At 42.0% G+C, this 22,659-nt stretch overlaps 2 protein-coding genes across 2 annotated transcripts in view; one reads left to right on the top strand and one right to left on the bottom strand.

Moving 5' to 3' along the window:
• LOC129855292 (xenotropic and polytropic retrovirus receptor 1 homolog) overlaps window positions 1-15,922 on the bottom strand; it is a 109,011-nt gene extending 93,089 nt beyond the window's left edge. Inside the window, exons 1-2 of the mRNA XM_055922788.1 lie at window positions 15,502-15,922; window positions 7,374-7,425 (exon numbers count right to left, since the gene is read on the bottom strand). Coding sequence (XP_055778763.1) covers window positions 7,374-7,425; window positions 15,502-15,570 — 121 coding nt within the window. The 5' untranslated portion in view covers window positions 15,571-15,922. The remainder of the gene's footprint in view (window positions 1-7,373; window positions 7,426-15,501) is intronic.
• Window positions 15,923-17,700: 1,778 nt separating this feature from the next.
• acbd6 (acyl-CoA binding domain containing 6) overlaps window positions 17,701-22,659 on the top strand; it is a 37,686-nt gene continuing 32,727 nt past the window's right edge. The window contains exons 1-3 of the mRNA XM_055922785.1: window positions 17,701-18,141; window positions 19,734-19,798; window positions 20,050-20,146. Of these exons, the coding sequence (XP_055778760.1) occupies window positions 17,866-18,141; window positions 19,734-19,798; window positions 20,050-20,146 (438 nt within the window). The 5' untranslated portion in view covers window positions 17,701-17,865. The remainder of the gene's footprint in view (window positions 18,142-19,733; window positions 19,799-20,049; window positions 20,147-22,659) is intronic.

Below are 22,659 nucleotides of genomic sequence, written 5' to 3'. Positions count from 1 at the left end.
TGTATAAGAACAGCCCTTGGACGTGGTATATTGTCCATATACCACACCACCTTGGGCCTTATTGCTTAATTATTGAGCTACAATCCACAGCTAGGCTATATTTTTTTTAAAGCTCTGTGGCTAAATGATAGGCCTTCTCATGGTGTAGTAGGCTATTCTGAATGACTTCATTTATTTATGAACAGACAGCAGTAATTATATAACTTTGGAAAATGTATTTCAATTTATAAGGAGTGCTGCAGTTCCTTCATAACTCTTTGCGCAATTCTATAAGGAAATAAATGATGAAGTGCAACACTGGAGAGATGAGAGTTGCAGGCTCATGTCTATCAGAGCAGAGAGGGAGAGAGATCATAGAAAGGGAATCTCCTTCTAGTCATGTGAAAGATACTGGCACACTTCTCACACAGCCACAGCCACAGCCACAGCCACAGCCACAGCCACAGCCACAGCCACAGCCACAGCCACAGCCAGGAGTTGGTCTCAAACATAGGTAACATTGTTGCGCAAACCATAAACCCAGTCCAGCCCAACCCAAATATTTGGCAAGGCTAAAAATCTACTTTTTCACATTATGTTTTTTTTGTGGAGGCAGGAGAATTAACGAAGAGGCAACTTGAAAGATTGCTATTGTTAAAATGTTTACATTGCAAAAAGTGAGAAAATACATTTCATGCCATGAGAGGTACAGGATCCAGCCAAATAGGTTCCGATACAAAACGGAGAGGTGCCGGATACTGTTCAAATTAAGCACTGTATTAAACCTAAACCTAACCTTAACTGTAACCTTAACCACACTGCTAACCTTATGCCTAACCCTAAAATAAAACCCATTTTGACTTTGCAGCTGGCCCATATAGTGGAAACCTTAGGTCTACCTCCAGGACAAGATTCATCCCAATAAACTGCAACTTGTAAGGAGAGGGAGCGAAAAGGTTGCATCTCCCCACTCCAATTAGTCCCCTGCTTTTTCATTGTTCATTACCCTGATTCGATTAATCTATAACCTTGAGTTTCCTCTCAGCTCTTTATTGACCCTCCCCATCCTCCAATCTCCCTCTCTGGAGCACCAGTCAGTATGCTGATTATCCTAGTACACTTCCCTCAACTCCTTGATATCTTTAACAATCTCCACTAGATAAATGTCCCCAGGCTTCTTCCTCCTCTCCTCCTACTGTAAAAGCAGTAGCACGCAAGGCTTTTTCTACAGATGCACGGCCAGAAAACTGAGATATGGATGGCATCAGGCAGTTAGCGCTGCTAAGGAGGAATAAACCCACTAACACTGAGCAATTAGCATTTTCATCCAAATCAGAGAGGCAGCTTGTGAAGCAGCCCATCAATAATGCAAGCTGGTGGGAGACTCTGGCTGCTAGGCTACTGGTCCACAGAACGTACAGGGTTGTGTCCTTGGGCTACTGAGACTGGGGAAGGCTCCTGCTCAGAGCTCCTGCTCAGAGCTCCTGCTTAGGTCCACACAGGGGCCTCTCCTATTGCCGGGCCCACTGTAATAATAGCTGCTAGACCTAGACACACGTGAGTGGAATAACAATCACTAAAATAATACCACCACCAGGCTTCAAATAGCCAGCCATGTCCTTTAGCAACCAACAGCAACAGACAAAATGGAAGGCCGCCCATCGCAGAAGGCGGAGAGCTGCGAGTGGAAAGCAGCATGGAAGGTGGAGGTCTCTGGGAGTGTGATTCATGTTAGCGCTTTCATTAAGTGGATTACGTACTTATCTCACATTACTATTCCTCCACGTACGAATGAATTGGCACTAAAAGGGGAATGGCAGCGATGAGGCAACAGGAGCCATTGTGACGACGTTTTTACTACCATGTTCATTTTCCTTAATTAATGCAATGGTGCCTTTGAAGTGCAATAGTAAATGTGACCAGTTGAGGTGTGTGAACAAAAGACTGCCATATTGAGGATGAAAGAGATTGAGCATAGTGTTGTTCAGTGGTCTTTGACCAGAGAAAAGCAGGCAGGCTAATTGCTAGTTGCTCTCTCAGCATGCAACAAGCTTGTCCCCCTCTCCTCTCTGATAACAGCTCTGCTTACTGCTCCACTCTGGACGACCTTCTCCAATGCAGACTGGGGAGTCTGTCTGTGGCTGCAGTGGAAACACACACACACACACACACACACACACACACACACACACACACACACACACACACACACACACACACACACACACACACACACACACACACACACACACACACACACACACACGCACACACACACGCACACACACACACACACACACACCACGATCTCACCAATTTTACAACCAGCAAGATAACTTCTAATATTGTCTCCCTCCATGTCAGTTTCCTACATAATAATCTGATTGGTGGGCTCTTCGGTCTGAGTTACCTGAAGTGTGCTGGAGCCCATCTGCTGCTATTGAACCTGAGGTCTGAAGTTGAGACACAATTGCTTTTCTGCTGTTATTGATTCAGCTGCATAAAACATTAAACGGTTTTGAGGTTTCAGGAGACACCCCTGGATTTCTATGAGGAGCTACACAGGAAGAAAAACTCCACATGACAAAGGGGCTGAAGATGGTTGGCTGAGCCACTAGCTAGCAGTATAGTATAAACACATACTTTATAACATCTATTGTATTCCATACAAAACACAAAGGCTAGCTGTGTAATCAAGGTATGAACAGTCTAGAGGAGGCTGGTGGGAGGAGATATAGGAGGACGGGCACATTGTAATGGTTGGAATGGAATACATGTAAAGTAGTCAAACATGTGGTTTCCATTTGTTTGAGACCGTTCCATATATTCCATTCCAGCCATTACAATGAGCCCTTCCTCCTATAGCATCCCACCAGCCTCCTCTGGAACAGTCATATAATATTCCACTGCAATAACAGTGTATTCAGGCTGCACTGAGGGCCATGTTGCCTGCTGGGTCAGAAACAGTGGTCAGTGGGACTGCTGCGAGGAAAGAGGGGGAGGGCTCAGCCTGTCCAGAAGGCTGCTCTTCTGCCCAACTGAGCTATCATTCTTTATTATGGTGCTTTATCCTTTTACAGTCCGTCTCAAACTGCTACTGCTCCATACAGTAATAACACTGAACCTCACAGATACAGAGGCATTATGCATCAAACATCAACAACCAATGTACTCAGGGGAAGACACGTAAAGACTCCCCTCATTCCATTCAATCTGCAGTTTCACGTATGGCTTTCAGTCCTCCAAGCTATGTATTATAGAGCAACCTAGAGAGACTATAAAGAATTTTACTGCCAGTTTGTGACAAAGACCTCAGCTAACTTAGTGTACGTGCTTGGCTGTGGGAAATCATCTTTATGGTGTCCTCCTGTGAGCAGTCAATAGCACAACCCTTCCCCCACATTCCTCCTCTACCTTGGTCAAGCTATGGGGGGGGGGGGGGGGGGTGGACCCCGCCCTTCCCCATCCTAGATCACCCCTAATGTAACTCTGCCAATAGACTAGGCCACTATGGCATGTAACAATACTGATAAATAGTTCCGGAGGCACACTAATTCCTCCCATTGCTGTGTTTATCTGCAGTTATTGTTTTAAAATCTCATAATCGGCAGGCTAATTGAATTGGACTTGATCTAATTTAGGGAGACCCCCTGTTTGTAGGCCCGCGGATCAATTTCCAAAAACGGGGCATTTTTCTTTTGAACTCAGTCAGGGTCTCATTGTTGAGAGTTAAAATAGTAGAATACACGAGGTGCAATTTGGAAACTTGGTTGTGCATCAGCAGCTTTCCTCTTGTTATGTCACTCACTGACAGTCACTCAATTAGCCCGTTTTTGTGATTGATAAATTAGTCTAGCCAGCTATCTAAACTTGTAATAACCATGGCTGAATACCGACCGGGCACGCTGGGCACCTCCAGGTGGCCCCCATTGAATTTGTTATTGCAGGAAATTAACCAAATATGGTACAATGTATTTAGTTAAGAGCGTTAAGTAGTAAATTGTTTGCACAAATCAGTTGACTGCATGTGTGTGTTTGAATGTGGGTTAGCAGACCTGCGAGCCACTGCAGGCCCTCATGATGAGTTCAGATTCTTTGCGGCCCCCAACCCCCATCAAAGTTGCCCATCCCTGATCTAATTCAATCTTACTGGAGAGAGACAGAGAGGAGGAGCCTGAGCTCAGGCCAGATGCTCCTCAGTTCATTCTCCTGGACTGAGCTGCAGTGCAAACGCTGTTCTAATTAAAACTAGGGAGCAAGAACAAAGGATCTCCCAAGAGGTTAAATGCCATAGAAGACACTACAAGCACTCTGGTGCTGTATGGAACTAGAAAAAGCTTTCTTAATTACTGAACATTTATCCGAGTCAGGTAGGTAGCGCTGATCAATGCATTTCTATCAAAATTTAAAAATGACTTTCCTCATCAGTCCTGAAAACAGGTTCATGTTTACTCCTATATAGAGAAGGTCACCGTGTAGCAATTGTTTGGGAATTGACTACAGACTAAAATCTTCATCAACACAACAGGTAGTATTGTATGGCCAATACAGTATTGTGTCAGGAGTTGTATCATTCATATCTTTTTAAAATGTCTCTCACATCCAAACCATCCAAACAATGCCCTCAGCCTGACCACAGGAAAGCCTACGGTGTTGAGAACAGTGGACACAACCCACTGTGCTGCTACCCCTGCCGCTACCCATCAATGTCTTGGGGTGCTTGTTGACAGACGCTTTGTGGAGCTCAACTTGTGGAGCTGAACTTCATATCCCCTTAGGCTTCCAATGCCCTGTTCACAGTGCTCATCATACACATACTGTAGGGCATATCCTACCTTAATCCTTGAAAAGGCATGTATAAAACATAGCAAGAATCTCAAACCCTACGGGACTACAACTGCCCAATTTCCTTGTTGGTTGGAGTAACATGCACTTCTGGGGTATCTGATAGAAGCCTGGATGAAGGGAAGGCCCTTACAGAGGCTTTGAAGTGCTGTATTCCTTCATGTTGAATCTCTACTATAACTATATCAGGTAGCGGGTCAGCAAGAGGGAGCGGTAATAACCCAGTAAATTGTCTCCCGGAGGCACCAGTACTCTCACAGAATACCAAACCTGACTCAGACACGGCAGGCCTCGCCGTCGAGAGAGAGAAACACATCTCAGAAATCACATTCCCGTAATTACTCTTTCATTGAGGGGTGATTTAATCAAATCATCCCTTTTTTTTTAACTTAATCGGATTTGAAATAGGGTCTGTGTGAGGAGAAATGCTGTGCTAAGCGTATATTTCACGGGTTGCCTGTTAATCTCGTTCCTTATATGAAAAGTAAAGTGTCTGGCGCTGAAGTGCAGGGGTTCAAAATCAAATCAAATCAAACTGTATTGGTCACAGGGCCTTCTGAGTGGCGCAGCGGTGTAAGGCACTGCATCACAGTGCTAGCTGCGTCACCACAGATCCTGGTTTGATCCCAGGCTGTGTCGCAGCTCATGGAGACCCATGAGGCCGGCGCACAATTGTCCCAGCGTCGTCCGGGTTAGGAGAGGGTTTGGCCGTCCGGGTTGTCCTTGTCCCATTGTGCTCTAGCGACTCCTGTGGTGGGCCGGGCACATGCACGCTGACATGGTCGCCAGGAGTACGATGTTTCCCACGACACATTGGTACAGCTGGCTTCCAGGTTAAGCAAGCAGTGTGTCCAGAAGCAGTGCGGCTTGGCGGGGTCGTGTTTTGGAAGACGCATGGCTCTTGCCCATAGCCTCTCCTGAGTCCGTACGGGAGTTGCAGCGATGGGACAAGACTGTAACTACCAATTGAATATCACGAAATTGTTGGAAAAAGGGGGTAAAGAAATTAAACAATAATATAAAAAATATATTGTATTGCTCACATTTAGCAGATGTTACAGTGGGTGTAGCGAAATGATCGTGTTCCTAGCTCCAACAGTGCAACAGTGTAGGTCACTCCAACAGTGAATTGTTAGTATCTAACAATTCAACAACCTTCAATATGTGTTCCAGTACAGCAGCTGGTCCCATGTATTCCTTCTCCTATTTCTCTGTTTTTCCATTATTTTACTCTTCATGGTGGCTTCAGGAGTGACCTACATATGGCAGCTCTGACAGGGGGCAGACAGGATGTGATTCATCAGCCATCTTGGGGATAAGGCCAACCTCACACCCTCAGGAGAATGTTTAAAGGAGACAGCTCATATGTTATCACCAAACTAGACACAGACAACTCTGTCATTTAGGCTTCACATGCCATCATTGGTTGAAATATGAGGTGAAAGTTTGGCTGATTAATCGTACTGTCAACGGCTGTTCACTAGGCTTTTCTCCTCTCACCACGATGCGACTAGAGACTACTGTACTAGAGACTATAAACACAGGCTGACAGTGTGGTCTTTGTCAGATTATTCCATGCTTCATGAGTGGTGAGTGAGTCTTCTTTTGGAGTCGTATAGCGGAAACCGACCACACCTTCAACTTGTCAACCTGGACACAGTAAGAGTGGGTCCCGGGCAGCATTGAGCAAATTCTCAGTTCTGCTTCTTTTTCCTGCATGCTCGTTCCAGCCCTGTTCATCTCCTAGCCTGTCAACCGCACCTGCCAACTTCCTCTTTCCCATTCCACCGGAACTTTGGTTTTGGAAACATCAAAGTCAGACCAGAGGAGGCTTGGACACACCACTCTCACACACACACACACACACACACACACAGAGCCACTGACTGGAAATAATGTCTCTCTCACACCTTAACAGAAAGGCCCGGCCCGTCGGCCCAGTCTCCTGGAAGTAGACCTTCAGAGAGATGCAGCTCCCCAGTGAACTAGAACTAGACACTGTTCACAGATCAGTGGCAGACCGTTCAACCATCACGTCTGGGGAGAGTCCTCACGCAGTCCTCCACACAGAGCAACACTTCTGTGTATGATGTAAGTAGGATATACATTCTGTCATGTAAACCAATTCTAGCATGACAACTCGGGCATTAATCTAAATATTGTTGTTGGATGTTGAGCATGTATTATGCGACCATTGTATTTAGAGGACTTCTATAAGAGGACCCTGAGTGTGGTCATCCAGTGACTAACTGCACTGCAACTGAAGAACTCTTAACTGCCATCACTCTGCATCTAAAAACAAACCATTACGCTGGTCCCTGTCACGCCTCGCTAGCAGCCTGACGTTGTATATTAATTATAGCCTAAGGCCTTATCTCAGCACTGCACAGTGGTGGGGAAGTCACTGCACCCAGTGGCTGCTGGGTCGTGTGAGGGGTGGCTGGATGATCACTGGAATTTCCTCTATTTTTAGCAGGGCCTGTTATTTCGGGATGTCAGTACGGGTGCGGGGCAAGCTCATTTTGTCCGTGGACCAGGAGTTGACTTACCTTCTATGGATGGGGCCTGGTCCTGGGCTGCATACAGCATACTCTTGAACGCCTGGAAAAGGAAAAAACAGAGGGATAATCCCTCATCAGTTTCTCTACTGTACAAGCTGTTGATGTTTAATCCAATCAATCAACGCCTTTTCATATGAGTAAATGATTGCAATAGTTAGTGGGGTTAACGTAATGAACAAGATATTATTGATTGATAAATTCAAGTAATCTACTTACATAGCCATTCTCATGAATAGTATGATAAGTCAATTACTTCACACAAATGAAGAAAGAAGACCAGAAAACTAAGTAATATATTGAAAGTATATCTGAAATTTCCAAACTCAGTACATAATGTCTACAGGGAAAAAGAACCTTCGGCAACAATCCACAAGATGTGTGAAGATAATGATTCCAGGCGGAGTTATAGGACATCAGTGCCGTTGTATTTAACCATGATGTCTGATGGACACAATTTCCCTGTCACATTTTACATCTCTCAAATTAAACAGAGATAGAGGCTAGTTCTTATCAGTTCTTACAGTTCTTATCACACCCAAGGATTTTGTCTATGGTTGAAAAGGGACCCCAGATGTGCAGGGAAAGATTTTCTCATGACATTGTTGATGGTGCTCTTCTAAAATCACATTCCTTATTTTCAGAGAAACCAAATGCATTGCAGATTGTTCCGTACACGAATGAAATAGCGATCTGTAATCCACTAGGATCATTTGCATCAAAAAACAAGTTGTTAATGGTGTACTACACCCTAGGAAATATACATCCAAAACACAGGTATAAACTGGTTGCTATCAGGCTACTTGCCATGGCTAGATCAGCAGACCTCCGTCAATCTGGTGGAGATGTAATATTGAATAGAATCAAGGAAGACACGGATGCATTGTACAGTGGAGTTAAAATGCAAACTATTAACGATATATGGTGCCATGGTCTCTCTCTGTGGAGACACCCGGGCACAAGATAAACTGGCAGGGTGTAAAGAGGGTGTGGGCTTTGCCTACAGGAAGTGCAGACACTGAGTGTTCTTTTGAGGACATGCAGACACTCTTCAATGAGGATGCATATACTAACAGGGCATTGGAGAAGCATGTCAGACAGTGTGATGAAATAGAAAAGGCACAGACGGACTTGCTTCGCAACAGCCTGAGAACAACATATGGGATCAATAGAAGGAGCAAGTTAGTTGAATTCCCAACCTTTGATATCATACAACAAACTCAGCAAGACATTATGCATGTAATTTTGGAGGGCATAGCCCCATTGGAAATCAAATGTGTTTTGAATCATCTTGTTGTGTCAGGACAGATTGATTGATTCCCTTATTCCTCTCTAGATGTTAGAGATCGGCGAACCCCAATTTCTGTTTGTACATTAACGTCAAGTGATGGTAAACTAAAACAGTCATGTGGGCAAATGCTTGTCCTGCTAAGGATATTGCCATTTGTTTTGGAGACTTTGGAAGTCAATGCATATATACAACTGATAATCGATCTAATAGAGATTGTACAGATAGTATTTGTTCTTTCCATTGTGACTGTGTCTAGGTTGAAGTTACTCATTGAAAATCATTTGAAGCATTGGAAGGAGCTTTTTCCAGACCGCATTGTTACACCTAAACAGCATTATATGATACATTTGCCATCACAGATAAAGTCATTGGGTCCAATGGTTAGACATATGTATATGCGGTTTGATTCTAAACATTGTTTCTTTAAACAATGAGCTTCCAAGCTCAATTTTTAAAATATTTGCAAGTCTTTGATCAATCAGAACCAAATATATGAAAGCTGCCAAAATGTTGACAGTTCAATGCACCCAATTTTTTCAAATTAAAGGGAGATGGGACCCTTTATCAGAGGTTAAAGATCTACAATATTTACGTGGAAAATTGAGGGACTTCCTAGGTTTCAATGAAGTAAACCAAATCAACTGTAGTAAATACATAACTCAGAAGTCCATGATCTTTGCCAAAGTACTGAATGGGAATATGCCAGAATTTGGACTGGTCAAAAACATATTTCTTGTTGATTCTAGGCTTTATTGTTTGGAATATCAAACACTTCAAACTAAACACTTTGATAGAAACGTCATGGCTTATCAAGTTGAGGTCCCACACTTTGCACAGGCCACTGAGTTAGTGGATGCTGAAAACTGGTTTATTTTACCTCTTATTACACAATTAGCAACAAGAGCCAAATGTATGTACAAGTCAAATACCATCTTGGGGATGTAATAGAATTGTACAACAGTTCAAATGACTCATAGTGTGTTCCCAAGATATGAAAAGTGTACTGTCTTTGTTCTGTGTCTACATGTATTTTTATTTTATTTAACTAGGCAAGTCAGTTAAGAACAAATTCTTATTTTCAATGATGGCCTAGGAACAGTGGGTTAACTGCCTTGCTCAGGGGCAGAACAATAGATTTTTACCTTGTCAGCTCGGGAATTCGATCTTGCAACCTTCGGTTACGAGTCCAACACTCTAGCCACTAGGCTCCCTGCTGCCCCATAATGATTGCTGTGCTGTGTGTAAGATTGACAATAAAACAGTGAATTCCATTTGGTCGTTATTTGTTCTTAATATGTGAAGCGATGAAAAGGATAAGATGCTTGAAATAAGAAACTCTGACTTTGACAAAGCAGTTTTGTACTTGTCAGTGTTGATCAAAAAGCTTTATAATTCTGGTCATTCTAGTTTCGAGCATTAAGTTACTCAGAACCAGTAACACAGTCTCAGTAACAAGTTATATTATCTTATTAAGATAATTAAGGACAAAAAAGCTTGAAACAAGTGAAATGCTCGAACATTAAAACTGCCTGGTAAGAAGAAATATCTTGTCCGACAAAAAACAAGCATATATTGCCTTGATTTAAGATATTTAATCTTACTTAGATTTCAATTTTTGCAGCGTAGCCTATACTACAAACACCTCTTTCTACAGAATGTGGTTATTTCCTTCGATCACTCTGACCTTGCAGATAATGGATACGGACAGATAATTACGAGATACGTCTTAACATGACTTTATTCTGTGAGGCCTGGACCTGAATATATCACTATTCCTCCCTACCAACCTAACTCTGGGGCAATAGCAGTAATTGTGAACACGTTTCTTGGACGTCCAGTCAAAACAACTACGCTTGGGCCTTCAGTGGGATAGACACATACCCGCATGATGAACTTTGTGTCCTGTGCAACAGTTTCCAACCAATATTTTTTTATTCAAAGCTTAGATGTGACAAAGAATAATTTAAATAATGACGCATAATGAAGAAAAAAAGTATCTTCTTGACAACCATATGTGTAGCTTATGTTCCATTCCCCCAGTCTCTGGAACGGTTTATCTGATGTTTGGATAACGTTGATATATGAGAGGAAAGGATGATAATTAATCCTATGTGGGAGGAACCTACTTAGAAACTGTTTGCTCATTTTCCAACCTCAACACCAACACTGCAGTCAGATATTACTCTATGCTCATATCGAACACTTCATTTGTAGTTAACATTCTTTGCAGGAGACCACCTGTGGTTCATGTAGCAGGGCTTACCGTCCAGACTAATAGTTGGAAGAGACAGAAGGGACGCATTCATCAAGATGTAGGCATATTGCCATGGCAATAGCACCGATGGTAAAGGGGGCAGGGCAGGGCGGCTCTTTTTTGCATGCTCCGACTGTAGTATAGTACACCAGCTTACAGAGATCAACCTGCAGGTCTCCACACACCTAATTGGGCTGATAGTCTTCTGTTGAGATGTACAGTAGTAAAAAATAACTATATCAACTACAATACTGCAGGTGCTGGGTGGTCTGAGATCTGAAACTCCGATGATTCTCATCATCACTTTAACTGAGTGGATCTCTGAGTGCAGGACTGACCGAGACCAGATGCCTTCTCAGTAGGGGATAGAGGATGAGGTGTGGGAAGCTCGCCATGCCATCTCTGTTGTCTAAGTAAGATGCATACATTACACCAGAAGTGTGTCAGTTTGTGTTGGCTATAGGCTAGCATGATCATATTCATCATGTCATGTGCAATGATTTCTGTTCTCATTTAAACCATGCATCTTTTGTTAATGTCAGTGGTTAGAATAGTGAAAATGTTTATATGAACCAATCATTTGTATTTATGGTTCACATTATCCAGTTTATGCAGTGAGTCATCTTGCAATGTGTGCCACTGGCAGCGCTCAAAAACCTGCATATATGCCTACCTAACAGTTGGAACACTGCACAGAGAGGCTAGAGTGGGAAATGAGCCCCACACAGTAACCACTGCATGTAATTAACATGTGTACCTGCTTATGATAATAATTTCATGTCCCTTAGGAATAGGAACTTCGCTTACACAAGCATTCTCCTGAACATATAAACCCACGCAAGTGATTCGATTGCAGAGGTAAAAGCACAAGAGGCTTCCTTCTATCGCCCACCCACGCTGCCACATTACCCTCTCCACCTTGCTCATGTTACGGCTTCTGTTGCTTTACCACACTCACACAGAACAGACCAGGAACCAGACCAAGGGCCAGCCTGGAACCAAGAACCAAGACCATGTACCAACTGCACTAGCCAAAAGGAAAATGTCCATGAGATAAAACAAAAAGGACAAAGGACAAACGGAGCAGTCTAATGTTGTTTGTTTTCATATTATCTAGAAGAGTGAGATTACTCTGTAATAATGCCAGCATATCACACAGGAATGAGCTCTGCTTTCCTAATGAGCAGCAGCAGACCTCAACGCTAAACAGGTGTTTAAAATGGACAGTCTCATAGGATGAGCAGACTTCATTACTTTATCACCTTGTCAATTCCTCAATTCACATGCAAGCGTTTTAGTGATTAGAGGCATCTTTTCTCCCAAGCAGCCTACCCAGCTGTCCTGTTGTAGCCCAAGGCATTTAGAAGAATCCAGACAATGTTGCATTGGAAAAATAAAAGAAAGAGTAAGGTCATTGATGGATGGTAAAAACGCTTGAAAGACCAAACTAAAGGGTGGGGATAACAGCGAGACTTGTTGTTGCTGATGTTTCCTCCACAAAGCCTTGTTCAAGAAACGTCTCAAGGACAGAGTGATCTCTACTCTGTTTTGGCAATAAACAGACATGTACATGTAAAAGGACCATGAGCTCCAACGTGAAGTTCATAGAAGCATGTCAAATCTGGTGTCAAATTAAGGCATTTATAACATTTTCAACCATTTTCTACTCTAAATACTAGGATTAAGCAAAGGCTTTGATTAGTGGTCAAACAAATGGAAAAGGGGTCTTAGACCACATCTACCAGGAATAGTCTTAAAAGGTATTAGAAATACATCAAAACATAATAATGTTGAAGTAAAGACCCCTGACAACTAATATCAACACTTATATTTAGTTTGGATAAATTATGTTCCTTACGTAAGTTTAAGAAACATTGCCCTGTGTCTTGAAATTCTGTTACCAAAAATCCACATCATATTTTCTCATTTCTCTCCCTCATGAAGAGGGAGGATAATGAAAGTTCACACAAGTAACAAGTACATCTAGACCTAGCAGTTAGTTAGTGTTTTTACTGATACCTATTTGATTTATGAATTATTAACTGATTCAAACTTGAAATGTTGTTAGCAAATTGTTAACGAAATTTCCTAAATCATCTTTAACGGAATTAGTGCAATTGAATTGGCTACAATGTGAAATCATAGTAGTCACAAACCACAGATGGGTCAACTGCTACAGTCCTCTCTTCCAACGGAATACTGTTATATTCAACTCATTACCATTTTCTTTCTCTTTCTGTCATCTGGTGGTCAAAGCAAGTGTGAAAACAGTCTGGACAACCCCTCCCTCTCCCTCTCTATCCCTCTCTCGCTCTGCTTTTCTGTCTTTTCTCTCTAGTTAATGTCACCTGTCCCGACTCTTACTGAACCCTACCCATGAGCCCCATCTCTTTCCATTTACTGTAACCAGCATCCTTACCCACTGAGCACCGACACCGGACGTCCATGGACGTTGAAAAGTAGTTCAAATTTGGTCAGTCCGCCCTGGCCTTGATTTCAACGTCCACAGACATTGTTTTTTGTTTTTGAAAAAATGTGGTCACATATAAAAACGGAGGGAGATTTTACCGAAATTCTATTACCAAACTTTGCATCTGCACAGTTCTTTCAGTGAATGTGTTTTTGTAAAATGTTCAGTGTAAATTGTTAAAAGTAGTCCTTGTACATAGAGTTGTATGTGTTTTTTTAATTTTTGGGGCCTACATGAAGTGAAAAATCTAAGTCTCAGCGCAATTCCATTACCCTCGAATTGCCCATTACCTTATTCCCTTAATATTTCCAGGGGATAAAATTAAGTTATCCATCTTCTCTAAGATTCAGAGGTTCTTAACTTAATGTAAAGTGCTATATTTTTTATCAGAATATTTCTGACCAGTTCCCCATCAATCCAGCGCGCAAGCCTAATTAATGCAAGACCAAACAATACATCCCTCACACTCAGAGAAAAAAGACAAAGTCCACTCATCAACCACTACTTCACAAAGCAAAGTGATTTAGTTAGTAATACTGATTATTTATCCATGGCATAGCAATTGATGGTATGCCAATCTATGCCAGAGAATCCGTCATTCATCTCAGGTCATCCATCTCAGAGCCGACTGAGGTGTAAAATGGCTGATATGGACATGTATTGGTCCCCGTACTAAATGCGTCAGGCTGCAAGTATAGACAAAGACTAATATGGCCATATGTGTTTTACCTTCACCACATCCAAGTGACCGCATAGACCTTCCTATACCTACTTAACGAGTTAGGTAGATCAATAAAGGTATTTATAAGATGTATATAAACATATATTTTTTATAGTATGGTATATGGCCACATAGTGAGGCATGCAGGTTTGATAGTGGAATGCAGACTCAGACTCTTCCAGAGGCTTGCATCAGCATCTTTGTCTATAATTCATAGAACAAAATGGAATGGGGCAGCCTTGTCAGAGTCTGTCCTCACTCAGGCTCTTAATGTGAACCAAGAAGATGTGGGGTGTGACCCTGAAAATGCTCATACATATCCCAACAAAGACCTTGACCTGGATGTACCCTTACTCTGATCTCTCCAAACCATAGATACAACCAAACATGGCCAGTTTTAGGCTTTGTGATTTTGGTCCGTTCAATTAATGCTTGTCAAACAAAGCAAGGCATAATATCTAATTTACAAAAATTGCAATTAACAAAATAACTTACATAATAGCGTTATTCAATCAAATATGTTGTGTCACAAGGAAAAATGTTTCAGGACAGTAACATTTTATGAATTATAATGAAAACATTGTATTGTGATTTTACCCATTAACAGAGAATATCCTATGCATAATCATTTATATATAGTTATGTTTTAAAATAATATTTTAAAAAGTGACATTTCTCATTCTGAAAAATATTTTAGGTCTGGTTTCCAACACTGGAAAACAATAACGGACTAAGCCACATAAATACTATCCTAATTGTTCAGTGTTCCAATGTAATGTAGGATGAAGCGCACGCGATGGCGACCTGAGCAGGTGACAGATATATGTCAACATCAACAAATATAGAGAAAGATAATAATGTATCCCGTAAATATAATCACTAACCTAAATAAAATAACAATTAACAAAATGAATAAATGCTTAGGGTCTATGAATAGCAAGTATGTTTTCTATGAACAAAAGGCTTCTACAATTAAAGTGACAGCTTCAGGAATGGTTGCACAAAGATAACTAGGATGCATAAAATCATGACCTAAAATGACAAAACAACACTAAATTAAAAACAAACAAAAAAAGACTAAGAAAGCACGGTTTATCAAAAGGAAAGTTACAGCTTACGCAATAGCCAAACATAAACTATAGACTATCCTTATCTAGTAGCCTATCCAAGCAATCTTTTGTTACACAATTCAAGAAGTAGGCTAAAAGTTAAAGTGACAGCTGTAACAAAAACACAAATCAAGATTAATAAAATGTACCAAGACTAATAGCGAACCATATTATGCTATTAATTCAGTAGGTATTCATTAAACGATGGATTCGAGGGACTTTTCTCACTTTAAATCAGAAAGCATTACTTCTAAACACAATCGTGTGAAATTACCTCATATTGAAGGTACTGTTTCCTCCATTCCGGAGTAATATGAGACGAAAGGTGCTCCGCGAATTTCATTTTGTCTAAGCAGCTATATCTTCAACCTCCGTAATTCCTTTTAGGACTGTCCCCTGTTGACTCGAGTTTTGTTATATCTGTCAACTTGCTGGCTCGCATGCGGCAGCCTGCACTAGCGCACTCTGTCTTGTCCAAAATAACGTACTCCAAATAAACTCTGTCCCATACTATTCTTAAGAGGGATGGCGGAACAGAATCCTCCCGCTCTATAACAGGTGGTTTGATTACGATGTAACGGTTCCGGTGCAAATTCAATGACTTTCTCCCTTCGATCTCTGGTAAGGTCTGGGGACATAGCAGTCCGCCATCGCATTCAGCCAACAACGTGGTTGCGTCACTCCGCAGTGACAGCCGGCGCGGTGTGTATCCTATCTGAAGATGGTTTTAATGTCTGTGATCTGACGACTGTACTGTACTGCGCTTCCTTTGTCTTTATTAGGCTATTAAAATATAGACAATTATTGGTAGATTATTTGTAGAAAAAGCTATCCACATGTAGGCTACAGCCTATGTTCTGCGTGCATTAGAGGTGTGAGATCTTCTGTTGACACACTTTCTGGGAATATGCTCCCCAACTTTTACAAGGCCACATAATCACATGAATTGGCGCCTCAAATGTATGTAATCAAATTCCATAGCCTATTGTATAATGAGAGAAAAAGGATGTATACAGTACCAGTCAAAAGTTTGGACACACCTACTCATTCAAGGGTTTTTCTTTATTTTTAATATTTTCTACATTGTAGAATAATAGTGAAGACATTAAAACTATGAAATAACACATATAGAATCATGTAGTAGCCCAAAAAGTGTTAAACAAATCAACATATATTATAGATTTTAGATTCTTCAAAGTAGCCACTCTTTGCCTTGATGACAGCTTTGCACCCTCTTGGAGTTCCATTCCATCATGCTGATTACAAATTGAGACCGGTGTTGTGCTGAAAATCTCCCCCCTGCCAGAACCCCCCCCCCCCCCCCCCCCCCCCCTTCGCATTCTTCATTGCTGCGACTTGCTTGCTAGTTGAGATTTCTGCTCTTCACTCCTTTGTCAGTTTAGCCTACATTTCACTGATCTTAGTAGCAGAAAGCATCTTTGTCTGCAGTTTTCGGTTTGGCTATTTGTTTCAAGTGTATGTGGCGGTTATAGCTTGTATGTACCTAAATCCGCTACTGATTTTTATTAGTCTATAAATAAATCTCTTTGCCAAAATGTGTCATCTCTCCCATGTCTTATTCGGCTTGTATTTTTGAAAGTGTAAGGATAATAATTCAGCCATAGTTGTTCTGAAATGTTTATTGCTTGCCAACATTTTAATCCCTCCTCTATGTTTAATATAACACACATACATTCATTATTAATTTCGGTTGCCTATCCTGACGTGAAGTTTGTTCTGTATAAAGTATTTGACTCTGATGTGTGCCACATAAAGTATTTGACTCTAGCCACAAAATTAAGGAATATAGAAGGGGTGGGGGGGATTCTTGCAGGGGGAGATTTTCGGCACAACACTGGTGTTGGTGCGTGCGGTTTATTGTTGCCACCTGCAATACAGATCAACATATTGTAAATACTACCACCACCTACTGGACAACATTTGCTAATATGGCAGCTACTGGTACATAGTTTGAAATTGTAGTTTTGTTCTTTTTTATTCAGTCTTTTCTGTTTCATTTAACCAGATAATGATAATAAAGCTGCTTTTGTCAGAGCAACAAGTAGGCTTTTTTTTTTCTCGACATAGGACGCTACAGTTTTGGGGCAGAAAAATAAATGATGCTGCGCGTTATAGGCTAAACGAAAAAAATAATAAATAGATTTTACAAAAATGTATCATGTGACTGACTTTTCCAACCAAGGTACTTTTTCTATATTGGCATTTCGGTAGAACATATTTAAAAACGGAAGTTAAAGGACTAAGGAACGCCAATGCTTTCCGGCTTGGTACATGCTTTTATCAGGGCTTTTTATGATACGTATATAGTATCCACATATATAGTACACCACGGTTATTTTTGTGTCTTTTTTTAACAGTACTATGTACCTGTCATAGACAGTACCTCTCTGTACAACTAGAAGCATGGATTTCTGTCCGGATTTTAGGTCAAAATCTTTGTTCCTAGTCTAAGTTCTACCCGAGGCTTTTAGTGGGGTGTACCACAGACGGACCATTCGTGCAAAGTGCAAACAAATCCATCTCAGCGACAACGGATTAAATCATAGCCTGTATAAACTACTGAAAGCGATAATATAAGGTCGTCACATATTTTTTTTAACCGTCTTTATTTTCGACAATGGCTTCACGCTCGCCATCGTCTTCCCCTGATTCTGCCACAGGCTCAGGTACCGACCCAGCTCGGCCTGATACAGGAGATCCTCTCGGAGGAGGATCGGACTCCGACTCAGATCTAGGATTAGGGAAATTCGACAGTGGTGCAGGTGACCCTGGTCATCGACTGGAAGGGGAGGAATTGGAACACGAATTTGAGGCAGCAGCAGACCGTCTTCGAGATCTACTTCAGACGGCCAGCAGGGAACAACTGTTGTACCTGTATGCTAGGTATAAACAGGTGACTATCAGATAGCAGCACATCCCAATGGACCCATTTGTTATTTAGATACTTTTGTATATATACTGTATGTGGAGACCCCTTCAAATTAGTGGATTTGGCTATTTTAGCCCCACCCGTTGCTGACATTTTATATAAAATCGATCACACAGCCATGCAATCTCCATAGACAAACATAGGCCGTAGAATGGCCTTACTGAAGAGCTCAGTGACTTTCAACGTGGCACCGTCATAGGATGCCACCATTCCAACAAGTCAGTTCGTAAAATTTCTGCCCTGCTAGAACTGCCACGGTCAACTGTAAGTGTTGTTATTGGGAAGTGGAAATGTCTAGGAACAACAACGGCACAGCCGCGAAGTGGTAGGCCACACAAGCTCACCAAATTGGAGCCTGGAGGGCTGAAGCGCGTAGTGCATAAAAATCGTCTGTCCTCAGTTGCAACATTCACTACCGAGTTCCAAACTTTTTCTGGCAGCAATGTCAGCACAAGAACTGTTAGTGGGGAGCTTCATGAAATAGGTTTCCATGGCCGAGCAGCCGCACACAAGCCAAAGATCACCATGCGCAATGTCAAGCGTTAGCTGGAGTGGTAAAACACGCCACCATTGGACTCTGGAGCAGTGGAAACGCATTCTCTGGAGTGATGAATCACGCTTCGCCATCTGGCAGTCCGATGGACGAATCAAGGTTTGATGGATACCAGGAGAGCGCTACCTGCCTCAATGCATAGTCCTAACTGTAAAGTTATGTGGAGGAGGAATAAGGGTCTGGGGCTGATTTTCATGGTTCGGGCTAGGCCCCTTAGTTCCAGTGAAGGGAAATTTTAACGCTACAGCATACAATTACATTCTAGACGATTCTGTGCTTGGAGCAGTTTGGGGAAGGCTCTTGTTTCAGCATGACAATGCCCCCGTGCGCAAAGCGAGGTCCATACAGAAGTGGTTTCTTGAGATCGGTGTGGAAGAACTTGACTGGCCTGCACAGAGCCCTGACCTCAACCCCATCGAACACCTTTAGGATGAATTGGAACGCCAACTCTGAGCCGGGCCTAATCGCCCAACATCAGTGCCCGACCTCACTAATGCTCTTGTGGCTGAATGGAAGCAAGTCCCTGCAGCAATGTTCCAACATCTAGTGGAAAGCCTTCCCAGAAGAGTGGAGGCTGTTATAGCAGCAAAGGGGGGACCAACTCCATATTAATGCCCATGATTTTGGAATGAGATGTATAACAAACAGGTGTCCGCATACTTTTGGTCATGTAGTATAGCTAGCAAATGGCATAAATATACATTCACAATATACAATATACAGTCTACATTCACGTCTGTTATGTTCTAGCTATTGGTGCCACCAAATGTTGTTCATCATGCCCTTGCATCCATAATAATATCATTGTTACGCTATTTTGTTGACTTGTGGTGGGGTGGGAGTTTTACCACAGGTATGTACACAAATTGCAAACAGGTGTAGAATCGATGTCAATCTATTGTTTGCCATTGAATTGATAGTGATGATTCTGCTGAGAGCTGTCAAACAGATGGTTAGGCTATTTAATCCATTCCTGAGTCATCTGTATTTCATATGTTCACAGGTCAAGGTTGGAAAGTGCAATACAGCAAAGCCTGGGTTTTTCGATTTTGAAGGTCAAAGAAAATGGTATGTTTGGAATTTGTTAATCATTGTGCTGATATTATGTGCTTATTCAATACCTGGCATAAATTTGCATGGGTGAATCATACTATGCCCTGGAGTAAGTGGTGAGTGGTCCTGTTTTGAGATTTCAATTTACATGACATTTTTTTCTTGTTCTAAACTGAAACTCACCTACTGTATGGTCCTGTTCTCTTTAATGCTTTTGGGAGGGAGAGAAACTATCTGCTGAATTTTTTTGTTATGTTTTGCTACAGGACAGCATGGAAGCAGCTTGAGGACATGAGTGCAGAACAGGCCATGCAGGAGTATGTTTCATGTGTAACTTCACTAGACCCAGACAGCAGTCAGAAGGTAAAAAGCCCTCACAAATCCAATACTACACTACATTTGATCTCACAAATTTATATAATACAATCTCCACATGCAGGAAACTCTGCAATGTGAGAACTGAAACAAATGTCTTTCTCACGTTTGAACCGTTCTAAAAAAAGATAACTATCTTTGACAGCTCCACCTGCACCTAAGAATGCAGTATGGCGCATTGACCAGCAGGGGACACTGACTGACTATGCAACTTGGCAGAAATACTAAGCGTTTGTCTAACATTTATTTATTTATATAACCTTTATTTAACTAGACAAGTCAGTTAAGAACAAATTCTTATTTACAATGAAGGTCTACCAAAAGGACTCCTGTGAGGATGGGGACTGGGATTAAAAAAATAAAAATATAGGACAAAACACACATGAAGGACAAGAGACAACACTACATAAAGAGAGACCTAAGACAACAATATAGCATGGCGGCAACACATGAAAACACAGCAAGGTAGCAACACAACATGGCAGCAGCACAACATGGTAGCAGCACAAAACATCGTACAAACATAATTGGGCACAGACGACAGCACAAAGGGCAAGAAGGTAAAGACAACAATACATCACGCAAAGCAGCCAGAACTGTCAGTAAGTGTCCATGATTGAGTCTTTGAATGAAGAGATTGAGATAAAACTGTCCAGTTTGAGTGTTTGTTACAACTTGTTCTAGTCGCTAGCTGCAGCGAACTGAAAAGAGGAGCGACCCAGGGATGTGTGTGCTTTGGGGACCTTTAACAGAATGTGACTGGCAGAACGGGTGTTGTATGTGGAGGATGAGGGCTGCAGTAGATATCTCAGATAGCGGGGAGTGAGGCCTAAGAGGGTTTTATAAATAAGCATCAACCAGTGGGTCTTGTGACAGGTATACAGAGATGAGGAGTATAGAGTGCAGTGATGTGTCCTATAAGGAGCATTGGTGGCTAATCTGATGGCTGAATGATAAAGGACATCTAGCCGCTCGAGAGCACCCTTACTTGCCGATCTATAAATTACGTCTCCGTAATCTAGCATTGGTAGGATGGTCATTCAAATCAGGTTTAGTTTGGCAGCTGGGGTGAAAGAGGAACGATTACGATAGAGGAAACCAAGTCTAGATTAAACTTTAGCCTGCAGCTTTGATATGTGCTGAGAGAAGGACATTGTACCATCTAGCCATTCTCCCAAGTACTTGTATGAGGTGACTACCTCAAGCTCTAAGCCCTCAGAGGTAGTAATCACACCTGTGGGGAGAGGGGCTTTCTTCTTACCAAACCACATGACCTTTGTTTTGGAGGTGTTCAGAACATGGTTAAGGGCAGAGAAAGCTTGTTAGAGACTAAGAAATCTTTGTTGTAGAGTATTTAACACAAAATGCGGGGAGTGGCCAGCTGAGTATAAGACTATCATCTGCATATAAATGGATGAGAGAGCTTCCTTCTGCCTGTGTTGTTGATGTAAATTGAGAAGAGTGTGGGACCTAGGATCGAGCCTTGGGTACACCCTTGGTGACAGGCAGTGGCTGAGACAGCAGATGTAACATTACCTGAGACTGTTTTAGCTTTGCATGCCGTCATCTCTTTAATGTTCACAGATTACACTCAAACCAACTCCAATAAATTATTTTGTTTTCATGTTCTAAGTAGGACTTTTTTATACATTATTTGTGAGAGGGCTTTTGATCTAGCTAAATAAAATGTGTTTACTGTGCTCAAATTGTTTATCTGGTGTGGTGTGCCTGCCTGCATCAGAAGGCTAGTGTTGTTATGCAGACATGGGCCTGTTTTCTCAGGGAGTAGGCCAATGGAATCATCCACTCACTAAGTTCTACCCCATTACAGTAACAGGCCTGTCAACTGGGAACAGGCACACTGTCACAGCTGACAAAGACACCCTGCCTGGAGTGAAACGATGGGGAGGGGGGCTGCAAAGAGGCTGAATGAAACACAACATTTTTGGATACAGTACTGTCAATAGACCAGTCCCTCATTGTGTCCTTTCCAGCATGGGTATGGTTTGATAAAATGGATGCAGGGAAAAATGTATGTTTGTTCTATTCTGACCTCTATTCAACATTGCTGAGGAAAGTACCAACATGAGACAAACCCAAATGCACTTTTCTTCCCGAATGAAAATTCAGCACAAAGAAATTTCCCCTTCGCGAACCTCCATCCCCAAAGGAGAGATTTAGAGTGATGTTTAGCGGTGTGACATAAAAGCCTGTCACCGGTCCTGTTTGAGTTAGTGCCTTCCACCCGCCTCTCTCTCCTTTCCCTTCTGTCCCCTCCACAATATGAGTGTCAGCAGGCATCAGTGGCCTGCAGACCAGCCTGACACATCCCTTTCTCTGGCGCTGCCATCGGGGCCAATACATGCTGACATGGTCCCTAGCTTGGCACAATGCCAGGGGAAGGCAAATGCACAAATGCCCCTCTGAAAAGGATGTGATTGTATTAGTGTTAACAAAGCACAGGGAGTCTATTCTTAACAGGGTCCAGACAAACAGATTTA

The sequence above is a fragment of the Salvelinus fontinalis genome, chromosome 5, assembly GCF_029448725.1.
Source record: "Salvelinus fontinalis isolate EN_2023a chromosome 5, ASM2944872v1, whole genome shotgun sequence".
Taxonomy (NCBI): domain Eukaryota; kingdom Metazoa; phylum Chordata; class Actinopteri; order Salmoniformes; family Salmonidae; genus Salvelinus; species Salvelinus fontinalis.
The sequence above is the reverse complement of the archived record's forward strand: the minus strand, read 5'-3'. Positions and strand labels throughout refer to the sequence as shown.